The 23,690-nt window shown below is 46.1% G+C and overlaps 1 protein-coding gene across 8 annotated transcripts in view; it reads right to left on the bottom strand.

Annotated features, from left to right (window-relative positions):
• Positions 1–22,563, bottom strand: part of MSH1 (MUTL protein homolog 1) — a 212,754-nt gene extending 190,191 nt beyond the window's left edge. For 5 of the 8 annotated variants that reach the window (XM_086484534.1, XM_086484541.1, XM_086484548.1 and 2 more), the window contains exons 1-2: positions 22,390–22,560; positions 22,063–22,327 (exon numbers count right to left, since the gene is read on the bottom strand). In XM_086484534.1, coding sequence (XP_086340660.1) covers positions 22,063–22,310 — 248 coding nt within the window. In that variant the 5' untranslated portion in view covers positions 22,311–22,327; positions 22,390–22,560. Of the gene's footprint in view, positions 1–22,062; positions 22,328–22,389 lie in introns of all 8 variants that reach the window. The other 3 variants (XM_086484589.1, XM_086484566.1, XM_086484558.1) reach the window with 3 other exon arrangements.
• Between the last annotated feature and the right edge of the window lie 1,127 nt (positions 22,564–23,690).

Below are 23,690 nucleotides of genomic sequence, written 5' to 3'. Positions count from 1 at the left end.
CTACACCAAACCGTAGCTTTAGTCTCTTACTGACACTTGAGCTCCTCTAGCTCGCGCTTAATCTGTTCCAATGCCTCGTGATGTGGAGGCTTCTCTTGTCTAAGAAAGAAGGACCTCTCCTCTTGAAGAGCTCGCTGTAACTTTAGGGCTTCCAGTTCCCTGTGTAAAGAAGTTAAAGGATCAAAAGGACTTTCCAAAAACACAGAGGGGGTCTCTATGTGAGGGGGGTTGGTGAACAGCTTCCTAGCCCCCTCTATCCTCGTAGCAGCTGTGATGAACTCTTCGAGAGTGGCGTCGGGTCGGAGACTCTCCCGGAGTTTTTGCTGAGAGGTTTTGGGAAGCGCCTTCTCCACCCACTTCTTAACCATGAATTCACCGGGTTGCTGGGGAGGCTTGGCAACCAGAGACTTGGTTTTGGTCATAAGCTCTGCAAAAGTCTCCTCTGGTTGAGCACCATGTCGGCCAACTCATCCAACACTTTCTCTTGGTAGTCGCCTGGCCTGAAAGCTGCACAGAACTGTTGTCTTAGGTCTGCCCAAGTTGCAAAATGATTCTCTGCAAACTGGCTGTACCATTTGTTTGTTAGCACGTCCAAGGTGGATGGAAAAAGTACCAGATAAGCATCTTCCCTATTAAGACCACGACCTCTACAGAGAGATACGAACCTCCGTGCATGGTCATCCGCATCTTCCGAGGAGAGTCCTTTGAAGGTGGGAAACTTGATGTTTACCTTAGCCCACACACTAGCCAACGCCTCCATGGCCCCTTGTTGAGCCTGTTGCTCAATAGCCTGCTCTAGCAGAATAAGAGAGAGCTTTGCTGGAGAAGGTGATCTGGAAGATGTGGAACTGGATGAAGGAATGGGGGATGTCGTATGTGGAGATATGGGTGATGAGGTTAATGGGCTTCTACTAGATACCACAGGGCGTCTTCGATTATAGTGCTTCAGAGGGCTCAGTAGTGCACTTTGACGCTCAACTGACCGCCTTGTATGTGTCATGCAGTGAACAACACAGGTCTAAAACAGGACAAGTGAGGATAGTGACTAGACCACCTGGTCTAGGACCAGTGACTAGACCACCTCGTTGGCAGGACGAGGAGGACTGGACCAGGGCGAGGACTAGACCAGGACCAGGGACGAGGACTAGACCAGGACCAGAGACGAGGACTAGGACTAGACCAGGACCAGGGACGAGGACTAGACCAGGACCAAAGACGAGGACTAGGACTGGTTGGACCAAGGCGAGAGAGGACCAGACCAGCAACCTATCTACACAGTGTAAGCAAGTGAGCAGAGCCAGGTAACAACCGATTAGCTTCACGATTTGTATCTCCACAAGAGTGAGACTTCCTTTGAGGTCCCACCGTGATCGCCAAAATGAGAGCATCTCTAGCGCGGATAATGTGTCGTGCTCTCTACATTGGATGGTCCTCAGTGCAATGTGCGTGACAATCTCACTCAACAGACTGAATCTCTCTCACACAGACTAAACAGAAAGGAAACAAAAGACGTCAACAGAGCTCACAAAGACACAACAGCAAACCAGAACATATGACTCGACTATCTCAAAGACTGATACAGACTCTGGCGAGGCAGCACACTCAGCTCCAGCCCAGGACTCACAGGTACAATGGGGGTGTCGAGGCTCAGATGTGCAGGAATGGTGCATAAGTACTCTGTGCATAGGCTCACTCTAGACGACTACGTGCAAGATAATGCCACTGGCCCAAAACGACTACTCATATGTACCACCATAAAGAGCCACCAACAACTCATAAATGTCAGCCATGTGGTGACCTGGCCACGAGGTCCACTAGACCACCGTCGGTACCCTGCCACGTGTCACTCCCAGCCCAGAGAGTCCATCCAATGTCCGTCCAGTGTGAACCAGCCTAGACCTGTCCTGTGAAAGACACTGTACCGTGAAGGACACTGTAGCCCTGCTACACTTGGTTGACAGGCGTTGTATTCTCATACATTCCCTTTAACTTCTCCCACACATCAAAAGCACTTGTGAGACCTTTCACATCCAATGACGGTCTCATCGGTCATGGCCATTTTAATGTATGTAACAGCCTTCTTGTTCAGGCTAACCCATGCTTCATCCGTCATATTATATGGCTTTACCTGTTCAAGTGCCCCTTCACAATCCTTAAACAATAGGATTCCCTAGATCTTGTCTTTCCAAAGGTCGAAACCTGTTCCATCGAACCTCCTAATCTCGAAGAGATTCTTTACATCCGAAGAAGATGAGGCCATAGTTGCACAAATAAGAGGGCTAATACGCTGAATTTTTGGGCAAAATGCATAAAAACCGAAGTATAGCCTCACAGAGGTGTGCACTACAACTCCAAATGGTCATAGGAGCAATTTGGGGCGAATGGTCGATTTAAGCACAAAAAACAATTTCTGAAATTTATGCGCAGGAAATTTGAGCGAGCGAATTTGTGCTCAAAAACAACAATTTTAGTTGTTTTTAACCTCACAGAACATACATAAGGCTAATGCACAGCCTTTAAAAACATGTATGAGTAAAAGCCCCAATTTGTACCATCAAATTGCACGAAATTGAGCCACAAATGGTCATACGTAGCCAAAACTTGTCAAACGTACGTAGATTGCATCAATTTGCACTTTCTCCAATGTAGCCGCATCATAAAAACACTTGCAAAAACCTGCATAAATCTGAAATTTGCTGAAAACACCTGTTTTGGAATCTGTTTTTCGGCAATTTCTTTGTTTTCGGGTAGCGGGGACCTAGCACAGATATTCCCATACCTTAATACATGATTTGCAAAACCTGTATTTTTCTGTCATAACCTGTAATTTTCTGATTTTGACCTAATTTCAGCCTGTTTTAGGTCAATTTGACTTGCCGAGAGCTCTCTAGTGTCCGGGGACGAGTCCTTTGGCGATGAAATTGCAAATTCTCGCGTGAAAGTTGACCTCCTTGGCTGAAAATCAGCGTTTGCAGGTTTGGGAGCAAACCCTAATTTAGCTCTGATACCAGTTGATGAGTGCGAAGCGGTGTGTGCAAGTGAAAGAGCACGAGGAAATGTGCAGGGTGTGTACCTTGGAGAGGGGCGAGTGCAAACAAAGAAGTGGGCGCTAGCAGAATGAAGAGGGAGAGAGAGCAAGAGCGCTACACGATATTAGGGGAATAAGTTAGTGAGTAAAAATTGACTCACATTCCCTTTATTAAAATGTATAGGACCAATTTAAAGTTAGTGGCCAAGTTCAATGTGAACTTGGCCAAAGGTTAATAACCTTTAAAACTATACACAAAGGGGCCATTTGGGCCTTCAACCCAACACATTGCACTACATTACTCTCCCATTCATTTTGCTCCATCAATTATCCCTTGCAGATCCAGTCCTTCACTTAATTCTAGTTTGGTCACTGTGTTTGTTCCCTTTTTTACATAATGATAAGAGGAAATAGAACAGTTGTACATTTATTTGTCTCATCCAACCTCTAGAACACGTTCATAAAATCCCTCTAGCTCAACAGTCAGATGAGCATGCAAACTTCAGAGCCCACTTATACCAAAGGTATATTAGTGGACAAAGCCACTGAGCTCGGGAGAGCTAGACGCCCACGTCTACGAGGGCGACCACGACATCGATTGAGGCTCCATCAGAGGATCGGGACTATTCTAGCACGATATAGGAAATGCCCAGTACGATTATTTACAGAGGTAAAAATTGGCGAAGCTCTTCAACCACCGATGCAATACTTTCTCAGACAACCCCTAATGTCGCGCATCCTCGGGCATTGATGATGATGATGATGATGATGATGATGATGGTTTCAGTCTGATGATTAAGTCTTTTAGTTGAGTCCTTCACTTTACTTAATTTTATTTTTACCTTTAAATTAGATCCACAAGTATTGTATCAATTTGGTCTCATAGGTCATTTTCGCCTTTTGAAGACATTTAATATAACATTTCATTTCATCTCTCTGACCCTCTAGAGCCATGTCAGCCACTAGTACCTTCTTTACCACTGAGATGGTGAAGAACGCCATTGTCAGGATGAGGACTAGGAGAGCATATGATCATGATGGTTTGGTAGCAAAGCACTTGATACATGCTAGAGATTTATTGTCAGAGGTTCTTGCGCGGTTGTTTAACCGTGTCATGTGTGAAGGACTACCCGAGTCTTGGAGATTATCTACTATTGTACCTCTCTTCAAGGCAGGGGACCCCACGGTGCTAGGGAACTACCGTACTATTATGATAGGGTACACATTGGCACGGTTGCATGCATCCATTCTTGAACAGCAACTGAGTAAATGGGCAAAAAATGAGGGCATACGAGCAGCAGGACACGCTGGATTCAGGAGGGGTTTCTCCACTTTAGACCATATTCTTACTCTCAAAGCCATTTTTGAGGAGGGTCGCGCACCATAGTTACCAGGAATGGGGAACGGGGAATGGCAATTGCCACAAAATGCCATTCCCTGTTACGGGTTTGAAACACAGAACTAGGATTCAGAACGAGAACTTAGAATGGAAACGAAAAATGGAGACCTGAAAACGGCCATTCCCTGTTACCATGTCGGGCACATGGGAGACGGATGTATTGTTGCTTTGTGGACTTTCCGCAAAGCATTTGACACAGTGCCGAGGGCCAGATTGATTCGCAGGCTACTGAAGTTGGGAGTACCCACAGAGATCATATGGGGGATCATGGCTTTATACGGCTCAGTGACTGGCCATGTACGCACTCTTGAGGGGATTGCTGACATTGTTCATTCCACTATTGGAGTGAAACAGGGGTGTCGTTTGTCCCCTACAATATTTGGTATGTATGTAGATGAGGTTTCTGACTACATTGACAAAGAGGGCGACAATGGTGCTCAACTAGCAGGGACATGAATCCCTTTGTTATTATATGCTGATGATATTGCGTTGATAACATAGTCACCAAAGGGCATGCAGAGACAGTTGAATGCATTGCACAACTTTGCAGAGGATAGTGGATTGTCTGTGAACCTTGGTAAAACCAAGGTTATGGTGTTTAACACCACACCACAGTGGTCAATAGATCGGCACCTACACTCGTATATGGTCAAGACACTGAGGAGTACACAGATGCATATACATATCTGGGGGTGGTATTCACGAGACCGAGGTTTACTCTGAGGAGAGCAGCAGAGACTAGACTGTCCAAAGCCTATGCGGCATTGGGAGGGCTAGAGGGGATGTGTTCGCAGGTTCAGTTTCAAGAACCACGAACAAAGCTATGGCTCTTTGATACTTTGGTTGCTTCAGCTTTGCTTTATGGGGTCTAGGTTTGGGGACCATCTGTGAATCATGACAGTTGGAGGAGCATGGAGAGACCCTTGGTATTTATGATACCCGGATGATTAGAGCCAAGGCCTCCGTACCACATGCGATTATTCGAGCGGAGGTAGCCGCCCCTCCTATAGAGATTGAGGCTCTTACCAGATCAGTGTCCTATATGCACAGTCTATGGGATACACATAGAGGCAGATATACTAGATTGGCTTTTGAGTCCTCTAGACAATTAGCGATGCAAGGAGACGCATCATGTTGGTATGCGCAGATGACCTCATGGTTTCAGAGGCATGGTTTCAACATGGATAGACTGCCTCCTTTTCAATATTCCCTGGATGCACCCTCACTGTCAGTCACACGGACGGAGATCACTAGACTCATTCGTCAGGATCTTATACAGTTGGACACCAGGACGACATGGGTAGAGCCGATGCAGGAGTTAGGCACGAAAAATGCTTTCTACAAAGAGCATCTTCTCCAACTTTTGGGAGATGGGTTTGTGATTCGTCCGAGCTACATGGACACTCATTTGTCTCATGGTCTGCGATGTGCAATTCGTCAGATTCGCACATCCTCACATCAGCTGGAGATTGAGACGGGTAGATTCAGAGGGATACCACCAGAGTATAGGATATGCTAACTATGCGATAGAGAGCCAGAGACAGAGCTACACTACATATGCCACTACACTGTGTATCATGAGATAAGAGGGCGCTTCCATTGCTTATTCAAGGAGGGTTTTGGACCCCTAGATAGAGTCATGAGGTATCAGGATCAGAGATGCCTTGGCTTATATCTACTTGAGCTACATCGACATAGAGATAGTCTGTTGAGGAGACATGGAGTACGACAGTGACAGAGACAGATCACAGATTTCTTTGGATCGAGGGAGCCAGGAGACCAACCACAAGCACAGAGTTGTACCCACATTCATACCAGAGACCCTCATTGACAGGGCGACTGAGCTCGGGAGATCGAGACGACCACGACCAAGACACAGGAGCACACTCCATCGACGGAGACTTCATCAGAGGATCAGAGGCATTCTAGCACGACACCCAGAGTGTCATTGAGGGCCTATTCTACATTTTACATTTCACACTTCATTTTTCATTTTTCACATTTTACATTCATTACTTTTTGTACTTGTACTTCAGAGATTGTATTAGATTCACCACTTTGTATCTGATGGTCTCATAGGTCATTTTGGCCTTTTGCAGACGTTAATATATCATATCATTTCATTTCATTTTCTCTCTCTCTCTCTCTCTCTCTCTCTCTCTCTCTCTCTCAAACCAACCTGTACCCTTAAGCTTTCACCCAATCTATTCATTGTTTAACTTTACCTGTACTTTATGACACAAAGTGACTTCACAAATAAACCTGTAGCTCGAAATTACCACTTTACAACAGTTTACAACTTGGTAGCTAGAGTGCTCCCAAGTAGACAGTGACCAAAGGTTGCACCCCTGTCAGTATTTCTTTATTCCAATTAAACTTGAAAAAAAAACCCTGTAATATTCTACGAGATGTCTCACTTCTATTGGGCTGAAAATTCCCTGCTCTAGCCCAATTTCGGTAACATAACGACTTTAGAAGGCTTCACAAACATAATCCCCATGTAAAAGGTGACTTTCCGCACGCATTAGAGCACTTTTACAAACCTAGCGTGAAAAATACAGCACGCTAGATTTTTTGTCTTTAGCCTCTAAAACGCACCACAACACCTGTACTAGATTCCACCATGTTGTAACTTTGTGGTCTCATAGGTCATTTTGAACTTTTGAAGACGTTAATATAGCATTTCATTTCATTTCAGAGAGGGTTTTGGACCACTGGCCAAAGTTATGAGATATCAGGATCAGAGATGCCTTGGGCTATTTTTATAGGAGCTGCGTAGACACAAGGAGAGCCTCTTGAGGAGACCAGACAGTGAGAGACACAGAGGGAGATCACTGATTTCTTCAGACTACAAACGCGACATTCAGATGAGCAGGCATACAGCAGACTTCAGAGTCCCCCTGTACCAGGAGTACACTAACTCACAGGGCCACTAAGCTTGGGAGATTCAGACACCCACGACTGCGAGGGTCATCAAGACATCGGTGGAAGCTGCATCAGATGGTCCAGATTGTTCTAGCACGATATGGGAGACGCCTAGTCAGATTACTCACTGAGGAGGACATTGATGAGCTTTGCCAAGGACCGATGCTGGATATCATAGGATAGGATCTTGATTCCAGCATTTCAACCTTTCATTTCATTTCATTTCACTTTAGCTCAGTTCAGTTTCAGTTTTCATTCTTTTACATAGACATTGTATCAGATTCGCCATTTGTAAACTCTTTCGTCTCATAGGTCACTTTGGCCATTTTTGAAGACGTTAATTTGTTATTTCATTCTCTCTCTCTCTCTCTCTCTCTCTCTCTCTCTCTCTCTCTCTCTCTCTCTCTCTCTCTCTCTCTCTCTCTCTCTCTCTCTCTCTCTCTCTCTCTCTGTGACCTCTAGCCTTAGGCCTTCACCCAATCTATTCATTGTTTAACTTTACCTGTACTTTATGACTTGGAAAAAAAAAACCTGTAATCTTCTACGAGTTGTCCCACTTCTACTAGGCCGAAAATTCCTTTCTCTAGCCCAATTTCGACAACATGATGACTTTAGAAGGCTTCATAAACCAAATCGCCATGTAAAAGGTGTCTTTCCACGCCCATTAGAGCACGTTGACGTTAGGTGCAGCGGAAATGAATGTTGAACTTTGCTCAAGATGAGTGCTCCGATCTGTGCTCAAGGGTGTTCCTTTTACTTACGGAAGGGAGAGCCTTCCGTTCCTTTAGTTAGAGAGTGCAATGGACACAAACAAAGTGATGAACACTGTGAATGAAGATAGTGAGACTGAGAGATAATGAGAGAAGTAAACGACACCAAACAAGTTGTCAAACCCTCCTCCGAAGGCCCCACTCTCTATGGCGAGAGCGGTCTACTATTGATTGCACAAATCTCTACAATGCTTGGACTTGCCGCCGATGTCAACGACGATGAGGACGACGACGAGACGGGCTGAAAACTGAAAATGCTAATGGCTGAAACCTACAAATCTTTATCTGCTACATTCTATCTATATGTCGGTAACGACGGCGATGACGAAGATGCAACGACGACGCGTTGAAAATGCAGATCCTGAAATCTGCGTTCAGGATCTGCGTTTGCCGGGCTGAATCTGCAAACTTCGATGGATATGACCGTGCGGCGAGGATCAGCTGTGGAAAGGTGAGATCTGCAAGGTTTGGGGGTTCTACTGCGATGTCTTGATGCTGAAAACCAAAAACGCTGGTCTACTTGTTGATCCTGTCGCGAAGATCTGCAAAAACGCTGAGGTGTCAGGCTGATGCAAAAAAGCTAGGGCTGAAACATGATCTTGCGCGGAAATCTGATAACACTAGGAAATCTGTTGTTTTGCTGTGGGAATCTCCTAACGCTAGGACTGATCTGTTGTGTCGTGTTGTCGCCGGGTTGATCTGCTGTGCAAAAACGCAAGGCTTCTGTCTTGTTGAAAAACGCTAGCTCTGCATCTGCAAAAACGCTAGGTCTTTTGTCTTGGGGGGTCTTGCTGAGAAGTTGCCTCATGAACAACGGGTTCCTGCTGCCTCTTCTACCAGAAAGTACTAGCGGTAGGTTTCTTTATCTACTTCACTTGCTAATTTGCTCTACCTAGTTCCCAACAAAAGTCACTTAAAAATAATAAGTGAAAATTGTCTAAAATAGGAAAAATAGGTCTATGCACTGTAAAAATGCTCCTGATGGGTTCTCATGGAAATCTAATGATCATGTTGTGTGCAACCAGAGGATATGCATCTATTCTAAGTGTCTGGACATGCATGGTCTGCGAACAGACTCACTAAAGTGCCAGAACACTTCCTCTTCTAGACTAACTTGACTGAACTCAACCCTGGTCATGAAGTAGCTTGTCCGCGTGCACACAGGGTTAGATGTGTCACGTGACAGCTGAATTCTCTGTCTTTAGCCTCTAAAACGCACCACAACACCTGTTTAGCTCTTCCCTAGCTTCCTCGAAGCTCCTCGGACCTTTAGGCATCAAAAAGGTCAAAACTCTAAACTTGCAAAAAATTACGGCAAGCTATAATTCTCTATTTTGGGCTTTGTTTTGCATGCCGAAGGTAGCCCTTGAGTTCCACACATGTAGGCTACTTGCCTTTTCATTTAGAAGAGATTTCTCGCGAGAAATCTCTCTAAATCAACTTGTACCTGCTTGGGATTAGCAGTTAGCTAATCTGGTACCTGTTCAAGAGACTCTTGCCTTGGCAAATGCGCATAAAACCCACAGAACTATACATGGTCATCTAAGAAGCCCAACTAGTGGGGCATCTCTGTGAGAGTTGCGGAAGCATGAGAGAGAGAGAGAGAGAGAGAGAGAGAGAGAGAGAGAGAGAGAGAGAGAGAGAGAGGAACACAAACGCAAGGTACGATAGAAGAGGGGGGGGCGATCAGTCCCCCATGACTACCATGAGCAGAAGACCCAATACACAATAACCAAATATGATGGAAGTGGGTACCCCCCTGGCCCCATAAATCATAGTTACAAGGGATGCATTCCAGGACAGGGAACGCGGGACGAGGGACGGGGCTCAAATGGATTTTTAGTGTAAAAAAGAGGGTGGGACGGCAAGTGGGGACGGAAAGCCCGAAAAAGGGCGTCCCCTGTTACTATGCCATAAATAGCTGCCCAAGGGGAGTAGGGCAATGCCGGATAAAATCCCCTACGACCCAACAAGAAAAGAAATATATATGAGGGCGGTCGCAGACCAGGTACAACCTAGACTATGGATGGCCAGCCCGGAGACATACTAGTCGTAGAAGTATGCCTATGCTGCAATGTCCATTGAAGGACAATGCTCCGGCAAAATCCGCGAGTGTAGCAGATGTCTGGGGCGTCCCGACCGCCAAGAAACCTCCATGGAAAGATGCCGTCACAAGCAGTGTAGCAAACTATTGTACTCAGCTAATGCAACGTGAAGGTACTGCGTGAAGGTCCCGAACTGAGTGTGAAAACAACTCCTTGTCATGAAAGAAGTGCTAATAGACCTGCAAGTGTCTTGCCCAATAGAATCTGTGGTGTCTATAGTCAAACCGTTTGGAGAAAACGGGGAAGCCCAAGATTCGTCATGAGAATGCACGGAAGCCTATCAAGGCATGAACCTACAACCCAAGGTGGCCAGGTGGCTAAGCTGTGTAAAACTCCAGGAAGGCAACATGTAGCAATCTGTGCCGTGAACGTCCTCCGAATCAAGAAAAGCCAGACTAAACAGTCTGCACAATAGAAGCTATCGTAAGCTGCAGCGGTCACCGGGAGACCGCACGGACCCCCATCGGATGGTGTCCTGTCAATAGGTAGGGTAATCCAAGATGAGGGGAAAGCCAGACTCAACAGTTTGTGATGTGAAGGGCCTCTAAGAAGAGGTGTGGTCAAACCAAGCTGTCTACACCGTAATCATCCTGTAGCACTAGGGAAGCCAAACTAAGCAGTCTGCATTGTGAATAACCTATGAGAAGAGGAAAGGCCAGACCAATCTGTCTGCACCGACTTGCATGTATCTCTTGCCTCCAATCCTCCCGGTGTCAACCAAAACAGAATCCACGCCAATAACGCCACTAAACCACAACTCAGTGTGGCTCTCTATGTGAATGAGCTAGAGGTGGCCTACTGCCCAAGATGGGGGATGAGTCTGTTGTAAGGTTACCGAGGATGAGTGTAAGCAACTTTGAAGGTAGCAATCCAAATGATCAAGAGTGTAGAAGAGCAATTGCACTACCATCCAAGCCGAGCTCCGAGTGACTCCGGATGTAGTCGCGGGATGCCAGATATCCCGCATCTCGCGAGTGAAGTCTCCAAGACAGTCCAAAGCACTGAAGTCCCACTCCAATCTGTAGATCCAAGCAATGAACCTGCCCAAGAAGAGATCCAAGATCCTCTCCCTAAGTCCATGTAGATGCTCCTATGTAAGCAAGTGATCTGACGTGTCGAGGTCAAGTGGTAAGTGTCTGTCCACCCAAGATGGCAAGTGTCTATCCACCCAAGATGGTGGTGTCCACCCAAGATGGTAAGTGTCTGTCCACCCAAGATGGTGGTGTCTTCTCTCGGAATGTCAAAATCCCATATGCCATGAGCATGGCCATATCTCGTGTGAACTCCTCTGATGAGTGCATAGGTGTGTCCATAACAAACCACAAGTCACCACCCCGTCTGGAGTGCGCAACCATCGAATGATGGCTGGAATGAATGGATCTCCAAAGGATCATACGCCTGTAGATGATCAAGCCGATGTCAAAGATATCGTGTACTGCAACAATCCTGAGAGACCGCACGGACCACCACCGGATGGTGTCCTGGCAGGAGGTAACTTCATCCTCTGTGAAAAAAACAAGCCATGTGGCTGCTGTCCACCAAAAAACGCAACTGCAAGGTGATGAAAACGCTGCTGTCCAGTGATTTTCAGCATGCTCGTACGCTTCCGGCAGGGTCCGGAGCGGTGCTGCAGAGGGTGTAGGGAGGGTGGGTAACCAATCTAGCAACCCAGAGTGGGCTGAAAACAGAGAAAACACAGCAGGTGTTTATGACTGAAATCTGCAGATCTAAAAAGGATGCTTAACGGCAACGCACCGGATGCGAAGCCATGTGGGATAGGCAAGATCCATGGTGTGCAAGGCCTAGTGCTCCCCCTCTCCGTGCTGAAAACGCAGCATCTGTCCAAAAACGCAGCTCCCCAAAAAAAGCAAAGGGCAGACAAAAACGCTAATGTAAGAGGGGCGTTTCCGGCGAGGAAAAGGGCTCTAGAGTGCTGGCAGCCAGCAGCAAAAACGCAAACCATGGTGATGAGATCTTGCAAAAATGCAAGTAGCAAGGCATTCCCTCGCGAGAAACGTTGTCAATATGATGGTGCCACCCCCTCTTGCAAAGATCGTTGGCTGTTTTGCAAAAACGCTAGCTGTTGTGATCGCTTGGGAAGAGGAACCTCATGTTGAAATGCGCCTTAGAACACAACAAAGCCTGAAGCTGTTGATACCATGTGAGAGTGCACGTGTGCAGAAGCGTGAGAAATGAAATGAAATGAAATGTAATATAAACGTCTTCAAAAGGCCAAAATGGCCTATGAGACCAAAAGGTTACATGTGGTGAATCTAATACCAGGTCTGGGTACAAAAAGTATAAAGAACTGAAAAGAAAATAGTGGGTAGGGGTGGGGTGAAAGCTAATACAAAGGGGAAGACAAAGGGTGAGTTGATACAATGGAGCTCTCTCACAATCGAGGCATCATATACATATACATCAGTATCCGGGACGGCTCCTATGTCACGCCAGTATGGTATGGATCTCTGTCGCAATCTTCGTCGATGTCGAGAGGGTCCCCCTCATCCGTGGGTGACGGGACCGCCCCAACTCTATCGCCCGATCAAGCAGTATGCCTCTGGTGCCTCTGGTGTTGTTATGTTGTGGGGGCTGCTCGAACTCCTCTGTCTGTGACTGAAAGAAATCTGTAATCTTCTGCTGTCTCTGGATCTCTCTCATTGTGCCCCTCTTCAAGAGGTCCTCTCTGTGTTTGCGAATCTCCAGTAAGTATAATCCGAGGCATCTGATCCTGGTATCTCATGACTCTAGAAACTGGCCCAAAACCCTCTGTGAATAGACAGTGAAAGCGGCCTCGTATCTCATAGTATACTGGGCAGTGACATATGTAATGTAGCTCTCTCTCCGGCTCTATTTGGCACACCTGACAAATCCTGGACTCAGCGGGTACTCCTCTAACTCTGCCTATCCCGATCTCTAGTTGATGTGAGGATATGCGTATCTGACCAATAGCACATCGTATCGTGTGAAATAGATGAGTATCCATATATCATGGTCCGATCACAAAACGATCCTCCGTGAGTCGGAGAAGATGCTCTCTATAGAAAGTCATCTTCGTACCTAGCTCATGTGTAGGTTGTATCCATGTCCTCTTCGTATCCAACTGAATCAAGTCCTGTATGATGAGCCTGGTAATCTCTGCCCTAGTGAGGGAGATGGAGGGTACATCCAAAGAAACTGAAATGGGGGTAGTCGGCTTCCTCTAGGTGCACCGCCAACTGTGCCTATTGCCATGCATGGTACCAATTAATGGTCATCGGTAAGGTACATGGCTACCATCAAAACCTTGCTATTCCCTGTCTTCTTAGTTATCGCAAAATAAGCATTAAATTGATATAACCAAGAATGAATAACACTAGCATCCATCTTACCATCATACTTACTGAACGTGATCTTCTCTGTGACGGGGTTGTTGGAGTTCGAGTTTCTGCTACTTGATGAACCACCAACATCTTTGGCCGGCTCGGGTTTCGAGGTGAATATCTGTAGGACCAACTCTTGCATGCGCTGGTCTCTCTACGCCTCGCGCTCTAACTCCAAGGCCGCTCGTCTCTCTTCGGCCACTACTCGTTGGGCTTCGCGTGCTTGCCCACGCTCAAGCTCAATAGCTACCCTTCTTTCTTCGGCCGCCAAGCGCACTTGCTCGCGCTCACGCTCCAAGGCTACCCTTCTCTCTTCGGCCGTCAAGTGCGCTTGCTTGCGCTCACGCTCCAAGGCTGCCCTTTCTCGTCGGCCGCCAAGCGCGCTTGTTCGCGCTCACGCTTCAAGTCGGCCTTTCTTTCTACTTTTCTTTCTTCGCGTTCACGATCCAATTCTGCTTTTCTTTCTTCGCGCTCGCGCTCCAAGGCAGCGGCGTCGCGCTTCTTGTTGTAACATCATGTCCATCATCGTCTTGACCAAAGCCTCCATAGGATTTGGTGCAATCCTTAGCATAGATAGGAAAGGGGGAGGGTCAAAAAAACCTCTTGGTGGGGAAAATTCTTCTTCGCCACTTCCATGCTCATCACCTCCATGCGAAGTATCCATTCCGCTTCGGGTGATGACCATACACTAAAGTCTTGAGTTCGTAAGTTCAGGAGGAACTTGGGTTCTTGTGGTTCTTCGGTTCTTGAGGTTCTTCTTTCACTTGCAATTTGTGTTAGAGAAGGATCTTCTCTTACCCGAGCTCTTCTCTTTCCCGCAGGCGCACCTCTTGGCGGCCTTGTGCTCACACCAAGGTTTCTTTTTCCCACCTCACGTCAATTGGCCAGCCGCTAAGTGCACGGTCCACTCTCAATGAGTGAAAAGAGAAACAAAGGGAGGCTAGACAAACAAGCCCTTCTTTCTTGGGTTTCTTGTCACTCTTCAAAAACACGATTAGGAATCGACACGCCCAAGTGGACTTGGGTTACGTGCCACCGCATCAAGCAAAATAAATCTTGTGGTTCTTTCCTTGAGTGATACAAAACACTGTCAAAGCTCTGATACCAATGTAAGGTGCAACGGACGTGAATGTTGAACTTTGCTCAGGATGAGTGCTCCGAACTGTGCTCAAGGGTTCCTTTTACTTACAGAAGGGAGAGCCTTCCGTTCCTTTAGTGAGAGAGTGCAAATGATCACAAACAAAGTGGATAAACACTGTGAATAAAGGTGGTGAGACTGAGAGATAGAGAGAGAAGAATACGACACCAGAACGTCGTCAAACCCTCCTCCAAAGGCCCCACTCTCTATGGCGAGAGCAGTCTACTATTGATTGCACAAATCTCTACAATGCAATGGACTTGCCGACGATGTCGACGACGATGAGGACGGCGACAAGACGGGCTGAAATCTGAAAACGCTAAGGGCTAAAATCTACAAATCTTGTATCTACTAAATTCTGACTCTATGTCGATGACGACGATGTGACGACGACGCGCTGAAAACGCAGATGCTGAATCTGCGATTAGCGGGCTGAATCTGCAAACGCTGGTTGATCTGACCATGCGACGAGGATCTGCTAAGGGAAGGTGAGATTTGCGAGGTTTGGGGACTACGATACGGAGTCTAAGTGCTAAAAATGCAAAATGCTAATGCTCTAAGCTGATCTGTCGCCGGGAATCTACAAAACGCTGAGGTTGGTCTACAATGCAAAAACGCTAGGCTGATCTACTACTTGATGCAAAAAACGCTAGGAAATCTGCTATGATTTGTTGTTGCCATGCTTCATCTGCAACTGCAAAACGTTGGGCTGATCTGCAATGCGAAAAACGTTGGCTTCTTTGGTGGCTGACAACGCTAGGTTGCCTGTCGGGGAGTCTTGCTGATTGTCAAACACTTGGTCCCTACTGCCTCTTCTGCCAGAAAGTGCTAGCGCTAGGTTTTCTTATATATTGGCTTGGCTAAATTGCCCTACCCATTTTTTCAAAAAAGTCACTTATTAATAATAAGTGTTAATAATAAGTGAAAATGGCTAAAAGAGGAAAAACAGCTATGTGCACTGTAAAAATGCTCCTAATGGGTTCTGATGGTAATCTGATGATCATGTTGTGTGCAACCAGAGGATATGCATCTACTCTAAGTGTCTGGACATGCACGGTCTGCGAACACTCACAAGACACTTCCTAAGCTAAGCTGACTCAACCCTTGTCATGAAGTAGCTTGTCCACGTACACATAGAGTTAGATGTGCACGTGACATGGTTTTTCCCTCTTCTACACCTTCTTCATCGATGGGTGGTGATAGTAATGCGACAACGATGGAGACAGCAACGACATCATTTCGATCGACACTTTCAATGGATAATGCTACTCCGGTCTCCACTCTCAAATCTCATCAACGCACCCTACATACCACTTGGGATTCAAAAAAGGAGGAGGATGTGGACGTAAGTGTTGCCCGCTTTTTCTATCATGATCACATCCCCTTCATAAAGGCTCGGTAAGACTTACCATCATTTTCTCACAATCAATCATCTTGATTCTCGTTCTTATCTAAATAGTAAATCCTAATACCTCTTGTGTGCACTGTGTAGATCGGAGTACTTCAAGACCATGTGCACGAGAATTGGAGAGTATGGAGCAGGCTATGTGTCACCCTCTTCCAAGACCCTCCGCACTACTCTACTTGATAGAGAGAAGGCCGTTGTGGAGATGGCAACCCTCAACATGAAGAGGCAATGGACGAAGTATGGCGTGACCCTCATTGCGGATGGATGGAGCAACACTAGGAGGAGGTTCATCCATGGCATTGTTGCCTATTCCAAAGGGGAGATGTATTTTGCCCACTCCCATAAACGCCACGGAGATGGAAAAATCAACAGATGTCCTGCGGGTGAGTGGGCCTCCGTCGTAGAGACCAATAAGTCGCAACTGGAGCTATTTTGAAAGGCGCTTATCCTCACATCACGGTGTCCTTTTGCAAGGCCCATTGCCTTAACAACCTCTTGAAGGATTTCGGCAAACTACCTTGGATAGAGCCTTTCATTGCATCCACGTCGATGTGCACGTGACATGGTTTTTCCCTCTTCTACACCTTCTTCATCAATGGGTGGTGATAGTAATGCGACAACGATGGAGACAGCAACGCATCATTTCAATCGGCATTTTCAATAAATAATACTACTCCGGTCTCCACTCTCAAATCTCACCAACGCACCCTACATACCACTTGGGATTCAAAAAGGAAGGAGAATGTGGATGTAAGTGTTGCCCGTTTTTTCTATCACGATCACATCCCCTTCATAAAGGCTCGATCAGACTTACCATCATTTTCTCACAATCAATCTTGATTCTCGTTCTTATCTAAATAGTAAATCTTAATACCTCTTGTGTGCACTGTGTAGATCGGAGTACTTCAAGACCATGTGCACGAGGATTGGAGAGTATGGAGCAGGCTATGTGTCACCCTCTTCCAAGACCCTCCGCACTACTCTACTTGATAGAGAGAAGGCCGTTGTGGAGATGGCAACCCTCAACATGAGGCAATGGACGAAGTATGGCGTGACCCTCATTGCAGATGGATGGAGCAACACTAGGAGGAGGTCTATCCATGGCATTGTTGCCTATTCCAAAGGGGAGATGTATTTTTCCCACTCCCATGACGCCACGGAGACGGGAAAATCAACAGATGTCTTGCGGGTGAATGGGCCTCCGTCGTAGAGACCATTAAGTCACAGATGGAGCTATTTTGAAAGACGCTTATCCTCACATCACGGTGTCCTTTTGCATGGCACATTGCCTTAACAACCTCTTGAAGGATTTCGGCAAACTACCTTGGATAGAGCCTTTATTGCATCCACGTCCAAGGTGGTTGCTTTCATCAATAACCACAACACACTTCGAGTCGAGTTCTTGAAGAGGTCAGGGAACAAAGTGCTTCTAAAGTATTGTGAGACCCGCTTTGCCTACAACTATCTAATGATAAGCCGCTTTATAGAGTGTCAAAGTGCAGTGCGGCAGCTCTTCATCAGTACAGAGTTTGCTGAGACTTCCCATGCAAGTACTGTTGCAGGAATCATTTGTACAGGGAAGGTAGAGGATCCTGAGTTCTGGGAGTCTCTAAAGACTATTGACAAAATGGTGAAACCAATGATCCACTTGCTTAGAGTGATGGATGATATGCAACCTTGCATTGGCAAGGTCTATGAAGCAATGGATCGCATGGTCGAGGCTCGAAGTAATCAAAGACCTTTGCAATAGCATGTGGAATGCCTATAGTTCACCTCTTCATGGTGCAGCTTTTGTGTTGAACCCAGAGTTCCAGGATGCAAGGCAGGAGAATGATTCGGAGGTGAACACACATTGGAACACCATCTTGAAAAAGCTTCACCCTGATCGTGACATGCTGCGCAAAATCAAGGATCAGCTTGCATTTTACAAGGATATACAAGGATCATTTGGGACAACCGATGCCCAAATTGATCACACCAAGATTTCCTCCGTCTTGTGGTGGCAAGAAAATGGTTCAGATGGTCCCGATCTTTAGCGACTTGCCGTCCGCATTCTCAACCAAGCGGTTAGCTCCTCTTGCTTGGAGCAATTGTGGAGTGTATATGGCCACATTGCATCTAGAAAAAGAACCTGACTTGGAGTGGAGAACGCAAATGACCTTGTTTTTGTCAATGCAAACTTAAGAATGCTTTGCAAGTCGGCAAAGTGACAGATCCTTTTCTACAGTGAAATGGAGGCAGAGGCAAAGGTACTTGGAGAGGCAGGAGGATCTACACATGAGGATGAGCCTATGCAGGAGGATTGGGATGATATTCATGGAGTCCAAGACACCGCTGTAGATTGGGAGGTGGGATGCTCTTCTGCCCCTACCCAGAGGTGAACATCAGGCATGAGTCATGACTCATTGCTCATTGGTTTTTGATATTTGTTTCCTTCGTGGCCGCCGACTTTGCCCCCTTTTTATATTGCACTACCACATGGGTGATTGAGTCTTAACATGTCACCTAGTGACTCTTACAGTTGTTCTTTAACACTCTAGCCTCTACATGTCTTTTTGTAGCGCCTTGGCTGGCCTTGTAAGCCATCTTTATAATCTATCATCTTTTTGCTCCAAGCTTTTGTGTGGAGTCTGGACTCTATTCAACTTTGAGTTAATGTTCTTTCTATAAAGATCAAGATACTTTTGTAAAGGATGTGTGTAGTGTGCAATTGCGTGTAAGCCTTAAGACTGAAGAATCATTGCAAAGCATGTCTCAATTGGATTCTACTTGGACTTATGGTGTGTATGGCTCTCTACTAACATATAGGTTAAATCCAACCTAATTTAACCATATGTTAAGCTTACCGTTCCGGTCCCCGTTCCCGTTCCGCTTTTCGGGGGGAAGGGGGCCGTTCCAGAAACGTTTCGGAGGCCTCCGTTCCCGTTTCGTGTAACTTTGACTTCAATGCTAGGACTACCAATCACCAAACAATATTTTATGATACTTCAGAGGAGCTGAGGGAGCTGGATGTTGTAGAGATGGACCTATCTAGCATATCACAAGATGTGAAGCATATTGAGTATAGACGGCACTTGATAGACATGGGGACTGCACATGGATTGGCCATTTTGAATGGCCTACGAAAATTTCCTGCTGCGTACAGAGATCCCTCTGTAGAAGTAATGGCAGGAGGGGAGGAGTGCTCATGAAAGAGTCACCATGCCTCACTTGAGTCCTAACTCAGAATATTTGATATAGATCTTGCTCTAGTCGAGCCAAAAATACCCTCTTCCTCCGCCGCACTTGTGACTGTCTATGAGTGATGTCCCCAAAAGCACCTCCCTCTGAAGCCTTGCTTTCGTCTCGCAGCACTCCTCATTATACCAACCGTTATGGGACATGCTCCCAAAACATCGTCTGTGCTTAGGTTGGGTGTGTGGGTATGCCTCTGCTGCTGCATCATGCAATGTTTGTGTTAGTATAGTAGTAAGCTCCTCCAGAGGTCGCCCTAGCTCCTCAGTGCACAGGCGTATGTAGATCCCATCTATGTAGACAGAGTCCGTCTCCTTTCCCTTGTAAAGGTGTAGCGAGTAGAGGCTGCTATCCGTGGTATGTGTGCTACACTAAACTGGAAAAAGATGGTCATCGACATAAGGGTATGATCTACTGCCACACCAACAGGTCTAGGTCCCAACTGTGAGATCCTGGATACTAGAGATAAAGCTCGGCTGTACCATGACATAATCCACTTTACTGGCTCCATGTCTGTGTAAAAAGCATTTCGTTGGGCAGCTTTTAGCACCAATTTTGGAGACCAGATGCTTTTGAGTTTGAATCTTTTCATGTAACTGCTTTTCACAGGCCAAGGGCCTTTAGATTTGTGTCATGGGCCCATTCTCTAGCACACTTCAGTGTGGAGGTGCAGAGGATGGAGCACCGGAGTGTGGCTGAGTTCAAGAAATATAAAGAGATACCGAAAGGGGCGCCAACGTTTGGGGCCAATGCTCTCTTGGGATGGAACTCCGCCACTCCTCGTCTCGTGTGTCATGCACTCTCTATCTCTTTCAATTCATTTGTTATTTAAAGTGCTTAAAGTTGTTCAATTTGTTCTTTTTCGTTGGCACGTGGAACCCGTCCCCTTATTACAGTTAGGGTTAGGTTTTTTATCCTTACCGTCTTTGATCTTCAACTGGAGGTTTTAGGCCCCTCGGCTGGCGTCAATAAGTTTGTTAGGCCTTCTTCTTCTTCTTTTGTTAGGGTATAGGCTCTTTCGTCGTCTTCAGTAGGTTGGTTAATTCTTGGGGGTTTGCTACATCCGTAGTTTGTGACACGAACTATGTGTCAATGCTAGACTAGCCTCGTCCATTGTTTCCAAATTCCAACTAACTACCTCTCCCCAACGGAGAGACAATAACAATCCTGACAATAGGTGGGAAAAGAAGGGTAGCTCTACGGAAATCAAGAAGTTGGCTCCCAAACAGGCTCTCTCTTACCACTTTGCAATGCCTCTTATGTAGCCATTGAGCTGTGAATAGAGCTAGGTATATCTCCTGAAAGTTTGATCCCAATGGATAGCCCATCGGAATCAACAATTAGGCAGGCAACAGTAGATCCATGATTCGTAGTGGACCGAAGGTTTGCTCTATCAACCACATAGAAAAAAAATTGGGCTTGTTAAGAGCAGGGAAGCTTCCTAAAAGATCGATTCATGTATGAGAAAGTGTGGATGATGATTAAGGCTAAATTGAACCTTGTGACAAAGGAGATTGAAAGAGAGATGTATGTAGCTCTGGAAGCTCGCAAGAATGATATGCATGCGCACATGAGGGGTGCCCTTCAAAAGAAATGTTAGGTGAATTTCTAAGATACACACGGCATTAAAAGAGGAATGCATGCCATTTTGAGAACAAAGGTGAATGTAATGGAATCTGTGGTGCAAAAAAATTTTGATACTTTGATGATACACTTGCTACTTTTGAATCTTAAAAATAGAAAACTGGAAAAGGCATATAGGAAAGAGATGCTTTGATTGAAGACCCCAACGATAAACTTGCGGTAAAGAAGAGAAGGCTTGATGCAAGTGAGACAACTCAAAGTGGTATAGTGGGTCCACATTAACAACATGTATAGAATGGATTGAAGGGGTGGACAAATCTTCTTCACATCAATCATCATCTTGATGTGGTTGATCCCCATTCTATTGAGAATAATAAGGATGGAATCCAAGCATTGGCATGAAGCCGCACCATCCACATCCTCCAGTTTCTTGTAGTCATCTATAACCTCTAAGCTCGTAAGAGTTGAAGACCGCCGTAAGGAGACCACCATATAGCATAACTACTACCACGCAACTATCAATTGATTAGAAATGCATGGATCTTGGTTGATTTGTCTACTACATTGGTATACAACCAAGACCTTTGGTTTCATCTGCATAATTGTGTTTCACAATGTTCTCCTTTATGGTTTCACTTGACTCCATTGAAACTACAATAATGGAGGTATGAAGAGACTAGCATAACTGCTACAATGCAACTATCAATTGGTCAGAAATGCACGGATCTTGGTTGATTTGTCTACTACATTGGTATACAACCAAGACCTTTGGTTTCACTTTCACAATGTTCTCCTTTGTGCTTTCACTTGACTCGACTTTGAAACTACAGTGATGGAGGTATGAAGAGGCTATGACAAGGAGACGAGGGGTCTTGTGGTGTAAAAGTACACATGGTTTGATTGGCTTCTGTATGAACCCTTACTGGTCATTCATATTTCTCCTTGATTTTCCCATTCCTTTGCGAGTTGTGTAACCTGGGTACCTTCTCAAACTTATCCTAATACCACAGACTAAGGTTGACATTCTAGTTACAGCAAAGGGCATAGGGTGAATGTGTTCTTGGTAACAATCTGACTTGAGCACAAATACAAAACTTGTGGGAACTTACAAGTAGGCAGGGTGATAGCAGAGTGAGAAGCAATGGCGGAATGCTTGATAAAGACCAGAAGCCAATGACCGTCTGCATGTAAGAGGGGTGGGATGAGCTCGCAAGAGAGGAAGCTTGTGCAGCATCAAGGAGGATGTGGTTGTTCGTGCATCAAGGCAGCAAGCGCCAGCACCACGGGCGACCCTCATAGCCATCAAAACCCGGGACTCTGTGCAAGCGGGACCTGCTCTGCAGCCCATTTCCTTCATGAAGTAAGCAGCATGCCCTGTAAGAAGCCAGCCAACGTCAATGTGAGTAGACAAGCCAGAAGGTAGCAGCAAAACATACCTCTCTGAGGGAGGTCATCTAGAGGCCTTCGAGCTTCAGAAGAAAGCTGGTACAGTCGCCTCGTCACTATAACGAGCGGGGGCAAACCCGCCTAGCGAAGTCGAGCATTTACACTCCAGGCGGCGCTGCCAGAATCCACATTTACAAATCCCATAATTAATTCCTCCTCTTGTTGGCACTGCCTGCAGTGATATAGGCGTGGTGCCTATGAAATGTTGTACACAACTTTTAGGCTTTTTGAAGCTATTTTAAGATGCTATTCTTTGGAGCCATTCTTGTTGCAGTAAAAATAGCACGCACTGTAAAAAAGCCGACAACAGCAAACTCTCCTCGGTCGCTCTCGTCTCAGGCAATTCTCTGTAAGCAACTCTCTCTCTCTCTCTCTCTCTCTCTCTCTCTCTGATTAGGCAGTGCCGTCGTCGTCAAGTTAGTGACGGCCTTGTTTTCTTTAGTATTTCAAAGGGTTTGTCCATAGGCGTCACCTGAAACATTTTTGGAAACTTGGAGCCGAGTCGCCCCAGCACCAGCAGGGTTAACAACAAATTACCAAAACTCTGGTCGCACCCACAGACTCTTCATAAAGATCTAAAAACCTACTGAAAAGTGGAGCTGGAGTTCGCTGCCTCATTGGTCGAAGATGGCGATAGTCACGGTGGGTCGTTGTCGGCCAACAAAATAGCTTAGCCCCCTCCTTTTTCAAAGTGCTAGTAGGGCTATCATCTACGTTCGAGTTCCTTGCCTTCATTGTAGGAGATACCAAATATGGTGAAGCCACTCTTCCCACTACCCCCACAGCCCATGAGTGCGACCCGGCTCTTGGGCAAGTCTTATGATTGACGGACACCCCTCGTGACTAAATGGCACGGGGTCTTAAATGACCCCCCAGCCATGGGGATCAACTGCGAGGGATTGAGGGTGGGCATCTCAAGGAGATCCGACAGCGACAAAAATTTGGCGAGGGGTGCCTGGCCTTGGATTCGAACTCAAATGGGTGTTGTGGCAGCCCCGTGCTCTAACCACGCGTGCGTGTGCATTTCACTAAAGAGTTGGTGTGTTTACATATACTTATGTTTGTCTGAATTCAAGGTTTAGATGTCCGAGTTTATAAAATTTGCCCGAGTTTACTTTTTAAAAATCGAACGGCATCGCGCGCCTCTGCTTTTGTGCGTGGAGTTCTCCTCCGTGGATCCCATGACACTTTAGTCCTGAGGATGGACACCTGGGCCGTGCATTCCGGACAGTGCATGCTCCCTCTCTCTTCAATAAGCTCTTGCTTGTCAAAACTTTACGTACACTGATCG

Source organism: Adiantum capillus-veneris, chromosome 2, assembly GCF_014529385.1.
Source record: "Adiantum capillus-veneris isolate H3 chromosome 2, ASM1452938v2, whole genome shotgun sequence".
NCBI classification, from domain to species: domain Eukaryota; kingdom Viridiplantae; phylum Streptophyta; class Polypodiopsida; order Polypodiales; family Pteridaceae; genus Adiantum; species Adiantum capillus-veneris.
The sequence above is the reverse complement of the archived record's forward strand: the minus strand, read 5'-3'. Positions and strand labels throughout refer to the sequence as shown.